The 18405-nt window shown below is 41.0% G+C and overlaps 1 protein-coding gene across 1 annotated transcript; it reads right to left on the bottom strand.

Annotated features, from left to right (window-relative positions):
- Positions 1-75: 75 nt before the first annotated feature.
- LOC134207426 (trace amine-associated receptor 7a-like) lies at positions 76-17126 on the bottom strand. The gene is made up of 3 exons (XM_062683153.1): positions 17055-17126; positions 16114-16467; positions 76-207 (listed from the first exon to the last, which is right to left on the bottom strand). Exons 1-3 carry the CDS (start codon positions 17124-17126, stop codon positions 76-78), a joined length of 558 nt encoding a protein of 185 aa, XP_062539137.1.
- Positions 17127-18405: the final 1279 nt, after the last annotated feature.

Genomic DNA, 18405 nt, shown 5'->3' with positions numbered 1-18405 from the left:
AGGCAGTTAACCCGACTTCGGAAGTAGTGCGCTGTATTCGCCCAAAGATCCGCTAAACACCTACATCGAGTACAGCTAGGTTGACTGCTGATCTTTGGAATATTCCCCCTGCTGTCTGTACTGTTGCTTGACGCACTTGGCCATCTTTTGCGAGTAATGTGGACAAAACTCTTCCTTTCGGCCAACAGTTCCCCGGTAGCTTGGAATCTACGATGACGACTATATCACCAACTGAGATAGGTTTCGCCGGTGCGAACCATTTAGTACGTCGAGTGATGACGGGTATGTACTCGTTAATCCAGCGTCTCCAAAAATAGTTAGCCAAAATCTGTGATGTCTTGAACGATTGTTTTAGAGCTGCGGCACTATCGTCGAACGGCACAAGCGGCTTAAGACCATTGGTCGATCCTACCAAAAAATGATTTGGCGTTAACGCTGGAGATGATTCTTTTTCCACTGGCACGTGCGTAAGTGGTCTGCTATTCACTATATTCTCTATTTCTATCAGACTATTTCTCAGCACTTCATTTTTTGGCAGGCGGTTTGGTTTTGGCAGGCGGTTGGTTGGCAAGCTCGTACAGGACCTTTTTAACCGTTTGTATCAACCTCTCCCAAGGGCCACCCATATGTGGTGTAGATGGAGGGTTGAACATCCACGTTGTTGACAGTGTAGTGAATTCTCTCATTATCGCCTCTTGGAACACCACGACGAGCAAAGCAATTACGCAAGGCCATAATACACGAACCTGTGTCGAGGCTGTGAACCAGTTCTATGTGTATTGCACGCACTGTGAGGCATGTTACTAGAACTCTTCAACGTTTTTCTACACGATGTCCGACTGCCACTTGGATAGGTCCAAAATAATCGACGCCGACATACGAGAAGGGACGAACAAAGGCAGCTAGACGTGCTTTAGGTAGGTTCCCCATCGCCGGTGGTATTGGTAATGCACAGCGTACCTTACAGTGTTGACACTCAGAGCGCACCCTTTTGCATTCCGTTCGAAGCTTTGGAATATAAAATTTCTTGCGTGTCTCATTAACGAAGGTTTCATGACACTGGTGATGGTACGTTTCATGGATGTTTTGGAGAATCAGTTTTGTGAGCGCATGCCCTCGTGGCAGTATAATTGGGAATTTAGTGTAGTCCCCAACATAATCACATGCATCGATGCGTCCATGGATACGCAGTACTCCATCGTCGTCGATAGTAGGACTAAGTTTATAAAGGCGATTATTTTTTGGGAGAAGCTTACCTTTCTTCAGCAGGTTCAGTTCTTCAGCATAAATATCTTCTTGGGCACGTCTGTAATGGATCACTTCTGCTTTATGAAGTTCGGTCCGCGTTAATGGCCCGATCAAGGGAGGCTCACAAGGAATTATACGTCTAAAGCGCATTTTACACCTCCCGTGAACGTGAACGTGAACAAACTGTTTTTCGATAATAACTTCTTGATACGTACTCAAATCGTTAGGGAATCTTACTCAAATGAAAGGTAGATGCTGCATTTAGTAGTGAGATGCATAAAAACATGAAAAACATCAATAATATAGGATTTATGAGCATTCCACGGTCACGCCTGTGAAATCATCGTGAAATCGTATCTGCGGTGAACTCACCGCAAGTATAAATGCGACGGTGAACATGAACGTGGAGCTGTGGTGAATTCAAAAATAGAAGGAGAATGGATTGATTTTGATTGGGAGTTCACATCGACCGAGAGTGTTTACTGTTCGCGTTGAATCGGTTTCGGGTGGATTCCTGCTTTGTGCGTCACTGTCGCCCATTTTAATACTCGTATCGGTTTGGTCGGAAGGAAACTAACTCAGTAGTTTCTCATAAATAAATTGTTTCTTTTTGTTTCTTTTTTATTATTTTATTTCTTTTTAAATATTTTTGATTTTAATTTTTCAATCATTCGTATATTCAATCGAAAAAATATATTTTCATAGATAGATTACTTCATTCATAAAAAATAAATTCATTCTTTTTCTTCTTCTCCTTCCTCTTCAATGGCTCTATATTACCACTGAATCTTGGCCTGCTTCTTTACTCAATGTTCCATTAACATTTCCACAGTTATTATTTGATGTTTCTATTTCTGTGCCCGTCAATTGCATGGATATGTGTCTTATGTGGCAAGTACAAAGATACGCTATGCCCAGTCAGTCGAGAATGCCCAAAAACCCAAAAAAAAAATCTTTTGGACCGCACCGAAAATCGAGAATACTACGCCTATGTTGACAAGGCTAACTAGAAACCATTGTATTTGATCATAATTTTATTTATTATTTTGACGTAGGACTTACGTCTCTCTTTACTATACCGGGTGTCATTTCAAAATATTCAAATCGACCGCGTTACGCTGTGTTGAAAGATTTTAAACGTTAATAGCGTTCGTCTCAGTGGACGAATTTCTGCGGTAAGCCCCTCAATCGACAGATTTCAAGTATGCCTTCCATGTTCATGCTTAATAAGACCCGAAAAACTTGTTTCAATAGGCATGAAACTGTTTTCAATGAAAAACATTGAGATCAAGGGAACCTATAAATATGGGTACCGCCCAATTCTTGCATCATTCCATTACCACGTTCTGATTGGTGCAGACACCAGCGAATGAGCAGCCGCTGGGTCTGCCGAGAAGCCATAAAATAGCGCAACGCGATTTTTTCCTTTCATTCTGAACGGGACAAGCGAAGCAACCGCATCATCGATTGAACAGCACTCACACCTTTTAGCAGGGAATGAAGTCTGCACCGACCGCAGAAATTGCAGAGTTGTTACGGAGATCCTGAAATATTTTCCGCGCCAAATCCAGGAAATTTTTTAGCATTCCTTCAGATATTCCACAAAAATTTAGAAATTTCGATAAAAACTTCTATAGAAAAAAAAATGTATTTATCGGATAAAGCCTGAAGATTTTTTCTAGTGAACTCTTGCAGAAATTTTGGAGGAACTACCTGGAGATATTTTTTAAATTTTCGGCGGTAAATTCTGGAATTGAGTTTTAGTAAAGTTTGTTGAGTTGGAGAAGTAATTTTAAAAGAGTTTCAGAGGATTTTCTGGACGAACTCCAGAGAGAACTTTTATAGAACTTCTCAGAGGAATTGATTGCGGAATTACTGATAGAATTTCCGAGAAAGCTTATCTAAAAAATAAATCCGGGGAAGTTTTCGGAGGAATTCACGCTTGAACTTTTGAAGCAAATTTTAGCGGAAATCATTGACAGATTCCCAGAAAATTTCTTTGGAATATCCACAGATTGAAAGTGAATAACCTTTCGAAGGAATTTCTGGAGGAATACAATGAGGACTTTCAAAACGAGCTCTAGGAGTACCTTCCGGAAGAAATCCAAAAGGAATACATGAAGGAACTCTTAGATGAACTTCCGGAGGAATCCCTTGAGGAACTTCCGGAGGAATTCCTGTAGGATTTTTTTGTGGAATTCCTGGAGGTACTTCCGGAGGAACTTCCAGAGATTTTCAAAACGAGCTCTAGGAGTACCTTCCGGAAGAAATCCAAAAGGAATACATGGAGGAACTCTTAGATGAACTTCCGGAGGAATCCCTTGAGGAACTTCCGGAGGAATTCCTGTAGGATTTTTTTGTGGAATTCCTGGAGGTACTTCCGGAGGAACTTCCAGAGAAATTCTTTTAGGAACTTCCGGAGAAAATCCTTGGATAACTTCCGGAGGAATTCCTAGAGGAACTTTCTGTGATTTTTTTGGAGGAATTTCCGTGGGAATTCTGGGAGGAACTTCCGTAGGAATTCCTGGAGGAACTTCTGGAGGAATTCCGGGCGGAATTTCCGTAGTTACACCAGAAGGAATATCCAACTCTGGGAGGAATATCCGGAGTAACTCCGGAAAGAATTTCCGGGGAAATTCCTGGAGGAATTCCCGGAGGAATTCCTGGAGGAATTTCCGGAGCAATTCCTGGAGGAACTTACGGAGCAATTCATGGAGGAACTTCCGGAGCAATTTCTGGAGGAACTTCCGGAGGAATGTTTGGAGGAACTTCCGGTGGAATTCCGGGAGGAACTTCTGGAGGAATTCCGTGTGGAACTGCCGGAGAAATTCTTGGAGGAACATCTGGTGGAGTTGCGGAAAGAACTCCGAGGAGTTCCTGCAAGAACTTTCGGAAAAATTCCGGGAGGAACTTCCGGAGGAATTTCCAGAGGAATCCGGGGAGGAACTTCCGGAGAAATTCTGGGAAGAATTTCCAGGGGGAACTTTCGATTCTTGGAGGAACATCCGGTGGAATTTTGGGAAGAACTCCTGAGGAGTTCCGCCAAGAGCTTCCGGAAAAATTCCGGCAAGAACTTCCGAAAAAGTTCCGAGAGGAACTTCCGGAGGAATCTCGGGAGAAACTTGCGGGGAATTTGCTGAAGGAGGTTCCTGGAGGAACTTCCGGAGGAATTCCTGGAGGAACTTCTGGAGGAATTCCGGGTGGAACTTCTGGAGGAATTCCGGGTGGAGCTTCTGGAGGAATTCCGGGTGGAACTTCGGGGGGAATTCCGGGTGGAACTTCCGGTTGAATTCCGGGTGGAACTTCCGGTTGAATTCCGGGTGGAACTTCCGGTTGAATTCCGGGTGGAACTTCCGGTTGAATTCCGGGTGGAACTTCTGGAGGAATTCCGGGTGGAACTTCCGGTTGAATTCCGGGTGGAACTTCCGGTTGAATTCCGGGTGGAACTTCCGGAGCAATTCTTGGAGGAACATCCGGTGGAGTTCCGGGAAGAACTCCGGAGGAGTTCCGGCAAGAACTTCCGGAAAAAATCCGGGAGGAACTTCCGGAGGAATTTCCAGAGGAATTCCCAGAGGAATCCCGGGAGGAACTTCCGGAGAAATTCTGGGAAGAATTTCCGAAGGAATTCCGGGGGGAACTTCCGATTGAATTCCTGGTGGAACTTCCGGAACAATTCTTGGAGGAACATCCGGTGGAATTTTGGGAAGAACTCCTGAGGAGTTCCGCCAAGAGCTTCCGGAAAAATTCCGGCAAGAGCTTCCGAAAAAGTTCCGAGAGGAACTTCCCGAGGAATTCGTGAAGGAAATTCCGGAAAAATTCGGATGAATTTCTAGAGGAATCCCGGGAGGAACTTCCCGAGGAATTCGGGGAAGAACTTTTGGAGGAACTCTGGGAGCACCTTGAACTAGGAACTTTGGGGAATTTCGGGAGGAACTTTCCGAGTAATTCGTGGAGGATTTTCCGGAGAAATTTTGGGAGGAACTTCCGCGGAATTCTGGCTAGAAGTTCCGAAAAAAATTCCGGGAGGAATTTCTAGAGGAATCCCAGGAGGAACTTCCCGAGGACTTCCGGGAAGAACTTTTGGAGGAATTCTGGGAGGGCTTTGAACTAGGAACTATGGAGGAATTTCGGGAGGAGCTTCCCGAGGAATTCGAGAAGGATTTTCCGGAGAAAATCCCGGATGGAACTTCTGCAGGAATTCCAGGATGAACTTCAGGTTGAATTCGGGTGGAGCTTCCGGAGCAATTCTTGGAGGAACTTCCGGTGGAATTCCAGGAAGAACTTCCTGAGGAATTCTGGCAAGAAGTTCCGGAAAAAATCCGAGAGGAGCTGCCGGAGGAATTTTTAGAGGAATCCCGGGAGGAACTTCGCGAGGAATTCCGGGAAGAACTTTTGGAGGAATTCTGGGAGGACCTTGAACTTGGAAGTTAGGAGGAATTCCGTGAGGAACTACCCGAGGAATTCTGGGAGGAACTTCCCGAGGACTTCGTGGAAGAACTTCCGGAGAAATTCCGGGAGGAACTTCAGCAGGAATTTCAGGAGGAACTTCCGGTTGAATTCGGGAGGAGCTTCCGCAGCAATTCTTGGAGGAACTTTTTGGAAGAACTTCCTGAATAATTCTGGCTAAAATTTCTGGAGTAATTCCGGTAGGAATTACGGGAAGAACTTATGGAGGAATTCCGAATGGAACTTCTGAAGGAATTCCAGAAGGAACTTCCAGAGGAATTCCGGGAAAAACTACTGGTGGAGTCCCAAAGGATGAAGGTATACCTGCACGGAAACAAAAACATACCCACAGGCATGAATAAAAAACCATGAAATCATGCTTCAGGCCAGTTCATGAAACCATGATTATAATTCATGATTCCAGGAACATTATTCATGGTACTAGGCAATCCTCATCAGTCGACAGTATGCATAACCGGTTATACTTCGAACACTCCATATCCAAGAAGTAAGAACGGCTGAGAGGTAGCACGCCGGACTCTCGCTCAGTGTACTCGAGTTCAAATCCCCTGTTGATCTTTTTTTTATTCTGTCGATCTTAATAACCAAATTGTAACGCATTGGTTGCGTTACGCGAAAATAAATCATGAAATCATGATTTATATTCATGGTGTATTTTCATAGCATGAAAACACGACGGATTCATGGAATCATGAATTATTTTCTCTTTTCTGGGAACGGATTTTTACCCGTGTGGAAGAACTTCCGGAGGAATTGCTAGAGGAACTTCCGAAGGAACTTGAACTTGGAAAAATCCAATTCTATTTTCCGGACGAATTTCCGAAGGAATTTCGGGATGAGCTTCCAGAGGAATTCAGGGAGGAACTTATGGAAGATATCAGGGAGGAGCTTCTATAGGAATTCCGGGAAGAACTTTCGGTTTCGAGCTTCCGGTCAAATCTCGGGAGGAACTTCTGAACGAAATCCAGAACGATCTTCTTCCCGAGGAATTTCGATTGGAACTGCGGGAGAAACTTCCCGTGGAGTTTCGGGAGGAACTGCGGGAGAAAATTCCCGAGGAGTTTCGGGAGCAATTCTGAGAGAAACTTCTGGAAGAACTCCCGGATGAATTTCAGGAGGAACTTCCGGATAAATTCCGGGTGGAGCATCTGTAAGAATTCCTATATGGACTATGAAAATATTATTCCAGTACAATTCAAATCAACTTCCAATCCGTTCACAATCAAATTCAATTCCAACTCTAAATAAATTTCAATCGCATTCCAATCCATCATCACTAAAATTCCAATAATACGCCATTCTCGTTCCAACAAAATTCAATTCAATCCACAAACAATCTTTCAATCAATTCAAATCCAATCTAATTGCACTCCAATTCAATTCATCCATTTCAGTATTCGTGAAAAAGCACCATGGTTGCCAACAGCATATACACAAAGAAAATGACGAAATATTACGTTTGTTGGAGTTTTGGTTGTACCAACTGTTCGTCAGACGGTTGTACAAACTGAATTGGTCGCACACACTTGGGGGCGGAGTCAAAGTTGTACAACATGTTGGACGTGTGTGGGGCCCGTCACCTGTGCACATGTTACTCACGCTTTACGCTTCCGCATTCTATTGTCAGCGGGTCGGCATTGTTCGCTCAGTTTCCTCTATTGTCCGACGGCGTGGCTTGGGTCCCTTTGTCCGTCGGCTTGGCTTTGCTCCCGATAGCGTGGGAACCGCTATTGTTCGCCGGCGTGGGAAAAGAAGCAGGAAACGCGTTGACCTACAGCGTTAAGGCTCAAGGCTCCATCACAATGTTTTGAAAATTAATGACTGTATCGCTTGTCTGTAATAGTGATGGAATTGGTACGGAAAAGTGCAGCAGCGATAAATAAATTCTGTTTACAATTGGGGTGGGTGGAAATGGGGTGTTAAAAATATAGCAGCTGATGCATAATGTTGCCAGAATTGACGAAATGCTTATTTTATATCATAACACATGTTCATGGTGTATCAAATATATTGGTATTTATCGGTTTAAAAAATTTTATACACCACTTGGAATGTAACAGAAGCTTACATACCATGTTTAAATATTTATTTCTGGTTTATTTGTTCAATCCGATAAACAAAAATGATTTTTTCCAATAAATAAATCTGGCAACGATGAAGAGATGATTATTTTCTTGTGTATGCACACCTTTGTTTTCGTGTTGGCTGGCGTATGCGTTGTATTGTTCGGATTGAATGAAGTTGCATCGCGTAGATTTTGTACTCACCATTTCACTTATTGCGCTAGTGAATTTGAGTCTTCCGCATTTTATTGCATTCACAATACGGTCCTCAAATTTGTCTCTCACTTCGATTTTTGGAAAGCAGTTTTTAACAGTTTTTGAACGTGAAGTGAATTAATTGGTAGTCAAGGTTGAAGAAAAATGTGAAACTCAGTTAGTGAATATGTTTTAGGAGTGATAAAATCAAGGAAACAGTGGGAAAAGATCAAGTAAGAAATCAAGTGCGTGTGTATGTGTTTGCTCCGAACGTTTGGAGTTAGTATGCGTTCGATAAAAATGTGAATGTCGTCCTAGGAAAAAAGCAGTTTTCGCCGTTTTTCCACCAATTTCTCAGTGAATGTTAATTTGGATGAGTGAAAAATTTATATGGAAATGTAATGAATATGAAATTATGGAGGTAAGTTGGCAAATAGCCCCACAATATTGAATTTAGTTCAAAACTTTATTAGTATTAGTTAGGATTCGAATAAAATCATCGTCATTATCGGATTGATTACGGTTTATAGAGCCTTAAGCGGTCTTGCTGGTGAGTTGATTCCCGATCACGTGGTGGTCCAAATACTTGAAACTGGACCGCCGATGCTGTTAAGCTTATCGACGGCAGACCGGCTTGGGGATTCAAAACGGCCCCGGTTACGGTTCGCACTATGAAGGTTTACAGGTGGGATCACTCACTTACGTGGACGTAGATGCGGGATGATGTTGGGCGCGATATGAACGGCGCGGCCCCTTCGGCCACCGATGGATGTGGGCCGGCGGCTTGCCTGGTGGATGTTCACGACGGTTGTTTCACAAAGTGCCTATATCCGAAACATAAAGCCGTCGAACGGCTGTTCGACAGATAAAGGGTTAAGAGAGCAACGCAACATCACTAAGCACGACTTCAATACCTTTCTTAACTTTTCTTGGCTCACACTATAACGAACAATCGGCACTTGGGGGAAACTAGCTAATCCTGCAAAATTCAAACTGTTATTCACTGAGCTACCTCCTTTTTTAATTTATCTCACTTTTGAGAAATCGCGGATCACGGGAAAAACTTTTGAAACGTTTGAACTAACCAGGCAAAGTGAAATGGAATCTTGGAGCCCTCAGATTAAATAGTCAGGGCACAGTCATCTTTTCGCGAAGAGTTCCGAATCGGATTTCATGTCCGCGCTCTAGTTGCTGACTTCTCGCTCCCACCAGTAGTCATAAAGTTACGCTTCTTCGTTCTTTTCCCCAATCCCCAAAGGTTCTCCACCAAATTCAACATTCGGTTGATTCTCGATCGCGGGCAATCAATTAATTCTCGCGAGAGATTTAACGAATCTTCTGGAGGCTCAGGTGTTGTGTCTACCGATTGCATGGATGTAGGCGGAACTTTAATTTTGTCTTAAGCGCGTAGTTCTTGAAATATTATGCTGTTCTTGAGTCGTTTTATGTGATGTGGCGCAAAAAAAAAAAATTAATTATAATTAAGAATTCAAATATTATTTACAAGATAAATAAAATTTGTTTCGTGTAACGGCCTACTGTTACAAACAGTTACATGCACGATATAATAAGTAGTTAGAAGTGAAAAGTGGTAAGCGAAGAAGTGAAAATGAGAAGTGAGAAGTGAAAAGTGAGAAGTGAAAAGTGAGAAATAAGGCGTAAGAAGTGCAAAGTAAGAAGTGATTAATGGCTATTGAAAAATGAAAAGTGAGAAACTCGATGTGAGGAGAGATAGGTGAGAAGTGAGAAGTGGTAAGGAAAAAGCTAGAAGTTAGAAGTGAGAAGTGGTAAGTGAGAAATAAGAAATCCGAAGTGAGATATAAGAATGTATAAGTGAGAAGTGAAATGGGAAAAATGAGAAGTCTAAGCGAGAGGTAAGATGTGTGAAGTGAGAAATGAATATGAGAAGTGAAAAGTTTAAAGTGAGCAGTGAGATATTTGAAGAAATTTGAAGAAGCAAAAAATGTGAAGTGAGTCGTGAGAAATGAGAAATGAGGAGTGAGAAGTGCGAAATGAGTATTGAAAAGAAGGGAAAATGAGAAGTCAAAAGTGAGATATAAGAAGGTATACGTGAGAAGTGAAAAGTGAAAAATGAGAAGTATGGAGTGAGAAGTGAGATGTGTGAAATGAGAAGTGAGACATGAATAGTGAGAAGTGAGAAGTTAAAAGTGAGCAGCGAAAAATTCGAGATAATTAGTGAGTAGTGGGCCCTCCTTAGCCGTGCGGTTAGACGCGCGGCTACAAAGCAAGACAGGGTGTCTACTACCTGGAAAAACCTGGAAAACCTGGAATTATCAGGGAATTTCTCCCCACCTGGAAAATACCTGGAATTATCAGGGAATTCCTGACATAATCAGGGAAATTTCAATACCCGGTGATCATGAGCGTAATTCTCTCAAAAGATGAGAAAAATTTAAGGATTTGAATAAATATACCAATAAAATCTATTAAAAATGTAGTAAAAGTTAATGGATTGTTGTTCCCAAAAAAAACGTTTTGCCATCTTCTAAAAACTTCCTGGAGAATTTCTGAAGCTATTCTTGGTGAAATCCAGGAATTCATTCGGGAAATCAATTAGGGATTGCTTTGTAAATTCTTTTGAGTATTCCCTCGGGTTTTCTTTAGGAATATACTAAAAAAATACTTAATTTTTTTTATTAAAAGGATTTTTCAAAGCAATTCTTGGAGGAATTTCGGGATCAGTTTTCCAAGCAATTATTCAAAGAAATCACTTAAAGAGTGTCTATAAGAATGATTAGCAATTTTCTAAATTATTTATGGAGCAATTTCCAAGATAAAAACTGAAAAGAATTCCCGGAGGAATTTCAAAACGAAATTCCGAACGATTTTTCGTATGGTTTCTTTATGAAATTCCCGAAAGGGAACATGAAGGGATTCTCAAAAAAAGTGTAGAGTGATTTGTGAAGGATTTCTGCTAAAGGAATTCTCGAAAGAATAGCTGAAGGATTCCCGAATGGATTTTTTAAACGATTTTCTAAAGATATTCTCGATTACCAAAGAATTCTTAAAAGCAAAATATCCGGAAAAACTGGTCCAGGTGTTTTCTAAAGTTTTTCTCAAGATTCTTCTGAACGAGTTCCTGAAAAATCCAAAGGAATTTCAAAAAAAATATCCGAAGCATTTTTCGAAGGTTTTTACAGTAAAGCAGTAATAGAACGCTAGTGGCGCTGTAACCATTAAAATTATTCTGCCAAAATATGCTTCAATAAACTTAATAGTCTATTCTGATTACGATTAGATTATTTATCGTAACAAATATCGTGTTAAAGCGAAGAAAGAAATTTTAATGTATGGGAATGGCATCAGGTTGCTGTTTATCATGATATTTATGATCATAAATGGCGTACTCTGAATAGGCTATAACTTGGCCGTTTGACACTTGTAGTACCGGTAACTCGGCTGCTAGGTACAAGCAAACTAGATGTTGGTCACAAACTAGAACAAACTGTTGGTCACGCGAACAGGTATAAGGACGTTAGGCATGCGTACGTTAGGTGTAAAGGATGTTAAGTATAAAATGGTATTATGCCTAACGTCATGGATCCAGCAATCTCATATTTTTGCATCGAAACATATCCTGGAGGAGTTTTCGAAAGAAGGTCTGAAGAATTTCATGAAGAAATTCTCAAACATATTTCCGGAACATTTCCTTAAGAAGTTTTCTTAAGTTTCTTTAAAAAAAACAGCTGAAATAAAATTCAAAGGGATTTCCGAAAGGATTCTTAACCAAGTTTCCGTAGAAATTCCGAAAAAAAAATCAGAAGAAATCTGCAAAGTATTTTATAAAACTGTTTCTGAGGGATTTTCACTAGACATTTTCGAACAAACAGCTAAAGGAATTTAAAAAAAATCGTAAAGGAATCGCCAAATGCACCTCTTAAGGAATTTCCGAAAGTTTTAGCAAAGAAATTTTCAAATCAAATCCTGGAGGAAGTTCTGAAGCAATTCCGATGAAATCTATGGAGAAATTTTCAAAGGACTACCTGGAAGTATTTCCTATGTGATTCCTGAAGCAAGGTCTGGGTGAACTTGCGAAGGAATTCCTGGAGGAGTTTCTTAAGTAATTTACAACATTGTTTTGTGAAGCCACCAAAATATTCTTTAAATATTTTTCGCAATATTTACTTGAATTGCTTATTTTGCCTGGAAATAAATGTAAAACACCTGGAAAAAACCTGGAAAAATCAGGGAATTTTGTTTTTACAGATGAGTAGACACCCTGGCAAGACCATGCTAAGGGTGGCTGGGCCGATTCCCGGTGCCGATCTAGGCAATTTTCGGATAGGAAACTGTCTCGACTTCCCTGATCATAAAAGTATCATCGTGCTAGCCTCATGATATACAAATGCAAAAATGGTAACCTGGCTTAGAAACCTCGCAGTTAATAACTGTGGAATTGCTTAATGAACACTAAGCTGTGGGGCGGCTCTGTCCCAGTGTGGGATGTAATGCCAATAAGAAGAAGAAGAAGTGGGAAATGAGTAGTGCTAAGTGAGAAGTAAGAAATGCGACATTTATAATGCGAAGTAGTAGTGAAAAGTGACATGAGCGAAGTGAGAAATGAATGGTGAAAAGTGCGAAATGAGGAGTGATTAGTGGGAAGAAGGAGGAGAGAAGTAAGAATTTGGAAATGAGGTGTGAGAAGGGAGTTGTGAGAAGGGACCAGTAAGAAGTGAAAACTGAGCGCCTAGGAACTTCTTCTTCCTTCTTGTTTATGTCTTATGTCCCTCCACCCACTTCTCACTACTCAACATCTCACTTCTCACTACCAAATTATCATCTCTCATTGCTCACCCCTTGCTACTGTTTATGTAACTACTCATATCATACTATCCTTACTTTGCAACTATCAGATCTCACTCCTAACTCATCATTTCTCATGTCTCACTTCCCCCTACTCACATGTTACTGCATACATCACACTACTTAATACTCACTTCCGTTTCTCAGTACTCACTTCTCACTACTCTGTACTCATTTCTCATTTCTCAGGTCTCGCTTTTCACTATTCACTCTGAACTTCTCACTTCTCACTTCACTTTATAAGGAAACAAATTTAAACTATTCGTCCAAATATAAATGTGTTCTCGATACCTCCCTAACTCGATGGTCCCTTCAATATCGAGTAAGGGAGAGTTCACTGTATTACTCTTTGGGATACAGAAAGTATATGCGAAAATAAATATTGTACATAGATACAAAATCAAACTAAAAATAATCAAATTTTGGGAATAAAAGCAATTTTTTATCCAAAAAGGCATTGTATCTCAGAACCAAAAGCCTTTTCGAAGATGGTTCCTTCACATGAATCATAATACTAAATTCTTAAACTTTTCAGAAGACACGATCATCCTATCATGCGCATATAAAAAGTTAGCTAAAGCGCCGCCCTAGTGGGAATGTTACGAACTATTTTTTTTATCACCATATGAAGGCCTACTTATCATGCAACCCAACTTCTATGAGGCAACCCTAAGGAGTTATTTATTAGACCTATTCATGTTTTCAAAAAGTTTCAAAAATTAAACCGGTCAGCCCAGAATCGCAATTCTTATGCCAAAATAAGCCTCCTGTCAAATTTTCAGCTGATTCGGATAAAATTTCGAGGTGGCTCAAGTCGATTTAGTGATTTTGGGTCAATTTCAATTTTGAAAAAAAAATTAACAAGAGATAGAAACGCCGGATATTGTCGCAATAACCTCTAAACGGAAGCTTTTGGTGTGCTCTACAAGTCTTGTGAACATTGCGATTCGTTCCGTTTACGTTTTGACCATGTTAAAGTGATTTTCAAGCTTTTAAGTGCATTAAAATATTGATTCTCCTGAAAATCGTTGTTCTACAAAATCCTAGACTTTATTACAAATCATTGCTTATAATAAATATTATCATTCCTCTTTTTTCCCTGGTCATTTTTGTAATATGATTGCCAATGTGCGACTTACCGTCAAATTTTTAAAAATCAGAAGCTGAACATTTGTCATAAATTTGCACGTTAGGATTTCTTCAAACAAGTTATTCGAACAAAACTTAAATCAAATCATATGATATTTGATGCTTACAACAAACGACTTCCAAATTTGGTTCATTTCACCATATGTCTGTATGTTTTTACCATTGAGTGCATCGTAGTAACAAGTGGAATCAAAGATTCTTTGTTCGAATAACTTGTTTGAAGAAATCGTAACATGCATTATGACAAAGGTTTAGATTCTGATTTTTAAGAATTAAACGGTAAGTCGCACATTGGCAATTAAACCACTCAAATATCCAGGGAAAAAAGAGGAATAATAATATAATAAATTAGCAATGATTTGTAATAAATTCAATAATTTTATAGAACAACGACTTTTAAAGAAAACAGTGTTTTATGCACTTAAAAGCTCGAAAATCATTTGCACATGGTCAAAACGTAAACGGAACGAATCGCAATGTTCACAAGATTTGTAGAGCACACCAAAAGCTTCCGTTTAGAGGTTGTTGCGTTGATATCCGGCGTTTCTATCTCTCGTTAGATTTTTTTCAAAATTGAAAATAGTCCGAAAACACTAAATCGACTGGCAGAGGTGAACCAGTCAAGAGCTGAAAGCCTCTTTAATAAAGAAGAAAAAAAACTAAATCGACTTGATTTTATACGAATTAGCTGAAAATTTGACAGAAAGTTTATTTTAGCATAAGAATTGTGATTCTGGGCTGACCGGTTCAATATTCGATACTTTTTGAAAACAGGTCTATTATTTATTAATGTCATGGTTGCATGATAACCGACTACAGTGTGGCAGGGTCCAACGTGGCTGGAACTACAATTAGAATTTTGACGAAAAGCACCTACAAGTTTTGGAGAGGAAGGAGAGGAAGAAAAATGTCGGATGGTAGTTGCAAGCTCAGCGTCACCATATTCGGAGTTAAATGACCAATACATTGCAAGGTTTGCTTCATACACCGACATGATTCGTCGGACTGCATATTGACTGCGTTTGATGAAACTACTTCGTAAACCAAAAGAAGAGAGAAAGGGTGGGTCGTTCTTGTCCACCGCAGAACGAGTTGATGACGTGGCGCCCGATATCGCCCATGTGGCGGACGATTCATACCGTAACTATTGACTTAAAACACATGATTGGAATATTGCGTACTCTTACCCCACCCGATCCGCACTTTTACTCCACCAGTACGTGGGGTAAAAAAGCGTTTTTCACGTGTCTATATAAGGTTCTACTGAAACGAATTTCAATAATTTCGATATTTTTTCCGCTGGGTAACATATAGGAAGAGTATACGAATCGTTCACTTTGATTTCATAAGCAGAAGCTTGATCGATGCAAAACTAAGTGCGTACCATTGCCCCACTCTACTCTACGAGGGTTGAAGGTCGAGGGCGGTGAAAATGATTCATTCTGGCGTTGTGTAATTTGCGAACTTCTTCGAACAAGTCTCGTAGAAGTCGAAGATTAATTCAATTAATTCTTATGATTTGATTGTAGGATTACTGCTTCTAGACTTCATCTCATAGCTCCTATATTCATCTCATCAAAAACAAAGCAATGAAAATTAATCAGACTTGTATCTGATTTTTATGATTTTTTTCAGCAGTTATGTTAGCAAATATTATGTTAGCAAAAAAAAGTGACAATTCGTGCTTTATTTCTTTGTTTCGCGATGAGATGAATATATGATCAATGAGATGGAAAGCGGAACTGTTCTTCTATTTTGTATACTTACAAACACTGTCATCTCCGAGAGTTTTGCTTTCATTTGTCATGTTTTACTAATGTGAGTGGGTAGTATTTAAGATAAATGTCTATTTCGATTCTTTACAAGCACTTAGGCCCGACCGATGCCCACGTCGCGTCTTCTTAACGCAACGTGCACGCAGCATTAAAATAAGACAGATGTGCATTGTTGCGGCGACGCTGTGTTACCGCTTTTCTCGATGCACATCTACGTGCAGCGTTGAAATGACGCTACGTGGGCATCGGGCCTTAATCCCTTTTCCTAGAATTCATTTTGCTTTCTGCCTTCAGGCTAGTCAGTTGTAACAACTCGTGAACGTTTTATGGATTTCCTATAATTTAAGTTTTGCCCAGCATGTAACTGCTAAAAAGCAGAAGGTTCCACTTACCTTGAACACCTCCCAGGTGGCCGAAAACGGCAATACAGCTAATCCAACTAACAAATCGGCAACGGCTAGACTAACGATGAAAAAATTGGTAACACTCCTAAGCTTATGCGAGCTGGTGACGGCGGCCACCACGAGCGTATTGCCGACGATGACCAGCACGTCGATGAAGATGAGGATGGCCAGCAGCAGGATCTTCCGCGGCTCGGTCCACTCGACCGAGGCAATCAGGCTGTTGCACTCGGTCGCATTCATCTCGGTGGTTTGGACTTCGAGTTCCGCCGCGCCGTTGCCAGTGCCGATGGCCCAGTAAGCGATGACCACCACCAACCAGTACCAACTCTTCTGCTGCCGGTCCTAGTGGCGACCGGTGATCATCTGAAACGGGAAACCGGAAAAGAGAAGAGGAGAACACTACCGTCAGTGCGACTGGGGCTAATCATTTAGGGTAATGCTGCGACTAAGTGATTCGTGAATGGCACCCATCAATCAATCCATTTTCCGCCCTCGAAAGACAGCACCATGTAATCATTGGGAATTAATCATACTCCAGGACGGTCTTAGTTTTATTAGGTTGGCTCTCTGGCTTTTAGAATGTTCTGCCGAAATCGCTTTTGGATTAATTACTACCGCTCAATTTCTATAAAACACAACAACTGAACTCTTTTTGTTTATATTAAAATGTTTTCTGTAATATTGTCTTAATTGGACATCGAGAGATATTATTCTCTGTTGATTATTGAATTAGAATATAACTTTTCAGGAACGTATTATTGATCGTATTAAAGCATTATTGGAATTAAATTTGTCAGGAGACATGTGGCAGGAGCACCCTAATGCGCAACCAACAACACGATAATTATTGGCACGACTTTCCATCCCTGAAATAACGTTTGCTTTTACAGGCAAAGGCATCGTCTCGGTCGTGGGCCTAACTGACTAACTGAATCAGCTTTCCGATTACGATGGGGAGGAATCGATACGCCAATTCGATGAATCCCGCAAACGAGGGCCATCCCTTCCCGTTGGATAATAAGCGCAGCCGGAAGCCACATAAGAGCGTCTCTTCAGCCGAATGATGGATGCCCCGGGGTGGCGCGCGGCTGGATGGCGGTCGGGCCGAACAAGATGGGCGGAGATGGCGAGCGTGAGTTATCTGTGAACAATCGCTCCAGTTACGAACCACACATAGGCCTTCCTTCGTGCTTCCGTATCCGCCGAAGACTGGATGGAACCAGCAGCAGTGGGCGATTAATCATCATCGCAGTAGGTGACGATGGTGGCGGTGGCACTGTTAGCATCGAAGTAGGCTATGGCGGTCGCTGGCCGCAGATAGAGTTGGGTTGGGCTCACATGTGCTGCCGTCAGCGGGGAGCCAGGACGCTTGAGGATGGGGATGTATGTAATTATGCCAATTTACGAACAAGCTTCGTCCGGGTAAGGATTTCCCCAATTTCGTTCGATCTCAATTGGAGGGATGGAAAAATGTTGTAATGGATTTCAAGCATGACCTGAATACCTCTTTTGACAACGGATAACGTCTTATGGAATGAAAATACAAAAAATTGGAAGCATCTCAAAATCATGTAAGATTTTAAACGGAAATATTCCAAAAAGTCGACTCAGATGCTCTGTACCAATTTGGTAAACCGTTGAAAATTATTTACTAACAACGGTTAAATACACATTTGCATCAAGTGTAGTAGAAATAAGCAAAATTAATTTTCACGACATTTTTAAAGACATTTTAACGACATTTCCCTGTTAGAGAATTATATGAAAATAATTGTAATTCATTTTTGATGCAATGTGCTGCCAGTTGAAAAAATCGATCTACTGAAAAATATATTAAGATATATTTTTTTTATATGAGACTTCTTTCTCCAAAACACAATTGGCAAATTTATGGACCGTCACTTGTCACATTAGCGAGCTATAAATTATATCGAATGGTTATATTAGCACGCACCGATCACAACAGCCAGCTACCAACCGGCAATGCTTACAAAATTAGTCACTAATCAATCAGAAAACATTCGTAGGCAGCACTCCCAAACAGCCGGACCAACGGAAACAAAATTCCGAAACCCAACTTCGCTATCTGGAAGTGTGTGGGAGAACAAACGAGTTCACACTTTGGTAAGAATGCGAGCCTAAACACCAGCCCGTTCGACAAATGCCTGCCTCAACAAACCGGGCCGCACACCCCGGTAGTCGATAATTCATCGGCTTTTTGACACCACCGTCCGGCGTCCGTCAATAATCCGACGGTGGCGGCGGTTCCCCCATCAGAAC

The sequence above is a fragment of the Armigeres subalbatus genome, chromosome 1 (genome assembly GCF_024139115.2).
Source record: "Armigeres subalbatus isolate Guangzhou_Male chromosome 1, GZ_Asu_2, whole genome shotgun sequence".
NCBI classification, from domain to species: domain Eukaryota; kingdom Metazoa; phylum Arthropoda; class Insecta; order Diptera; family Culicidae; genus Armigeres; species Armigeres subalbatus.
This window is presented reverse-complemented; position numbering and strand designations above follow the sequence as displayed.

Bases quoted from the DNA above. Each gene is read 5' to 3' on its own strand.
- LOC134207426 (XM_062683153.1), bottom strand. From the start codon at position 17,126: ATGGCCCTCGTTTGCGGGATTCATCGAATTGGCGTATCGATTCCTCCC. The intron at 16,468-17,054 runs GTTAGTCAGTTA...GGTCGCCACTAG, and splicing joins GTAATCGGAAAGCTGATTCA to GACCGGCAGCAGAAGAGTTG. The intron at 208-16,113 runs GTAAGTGGAACC...TCGTCATCGTAG, and splicing joins CCACCTGGGAGGTGTTCAAG to ATTCCAAGCTACCGGGGAAC.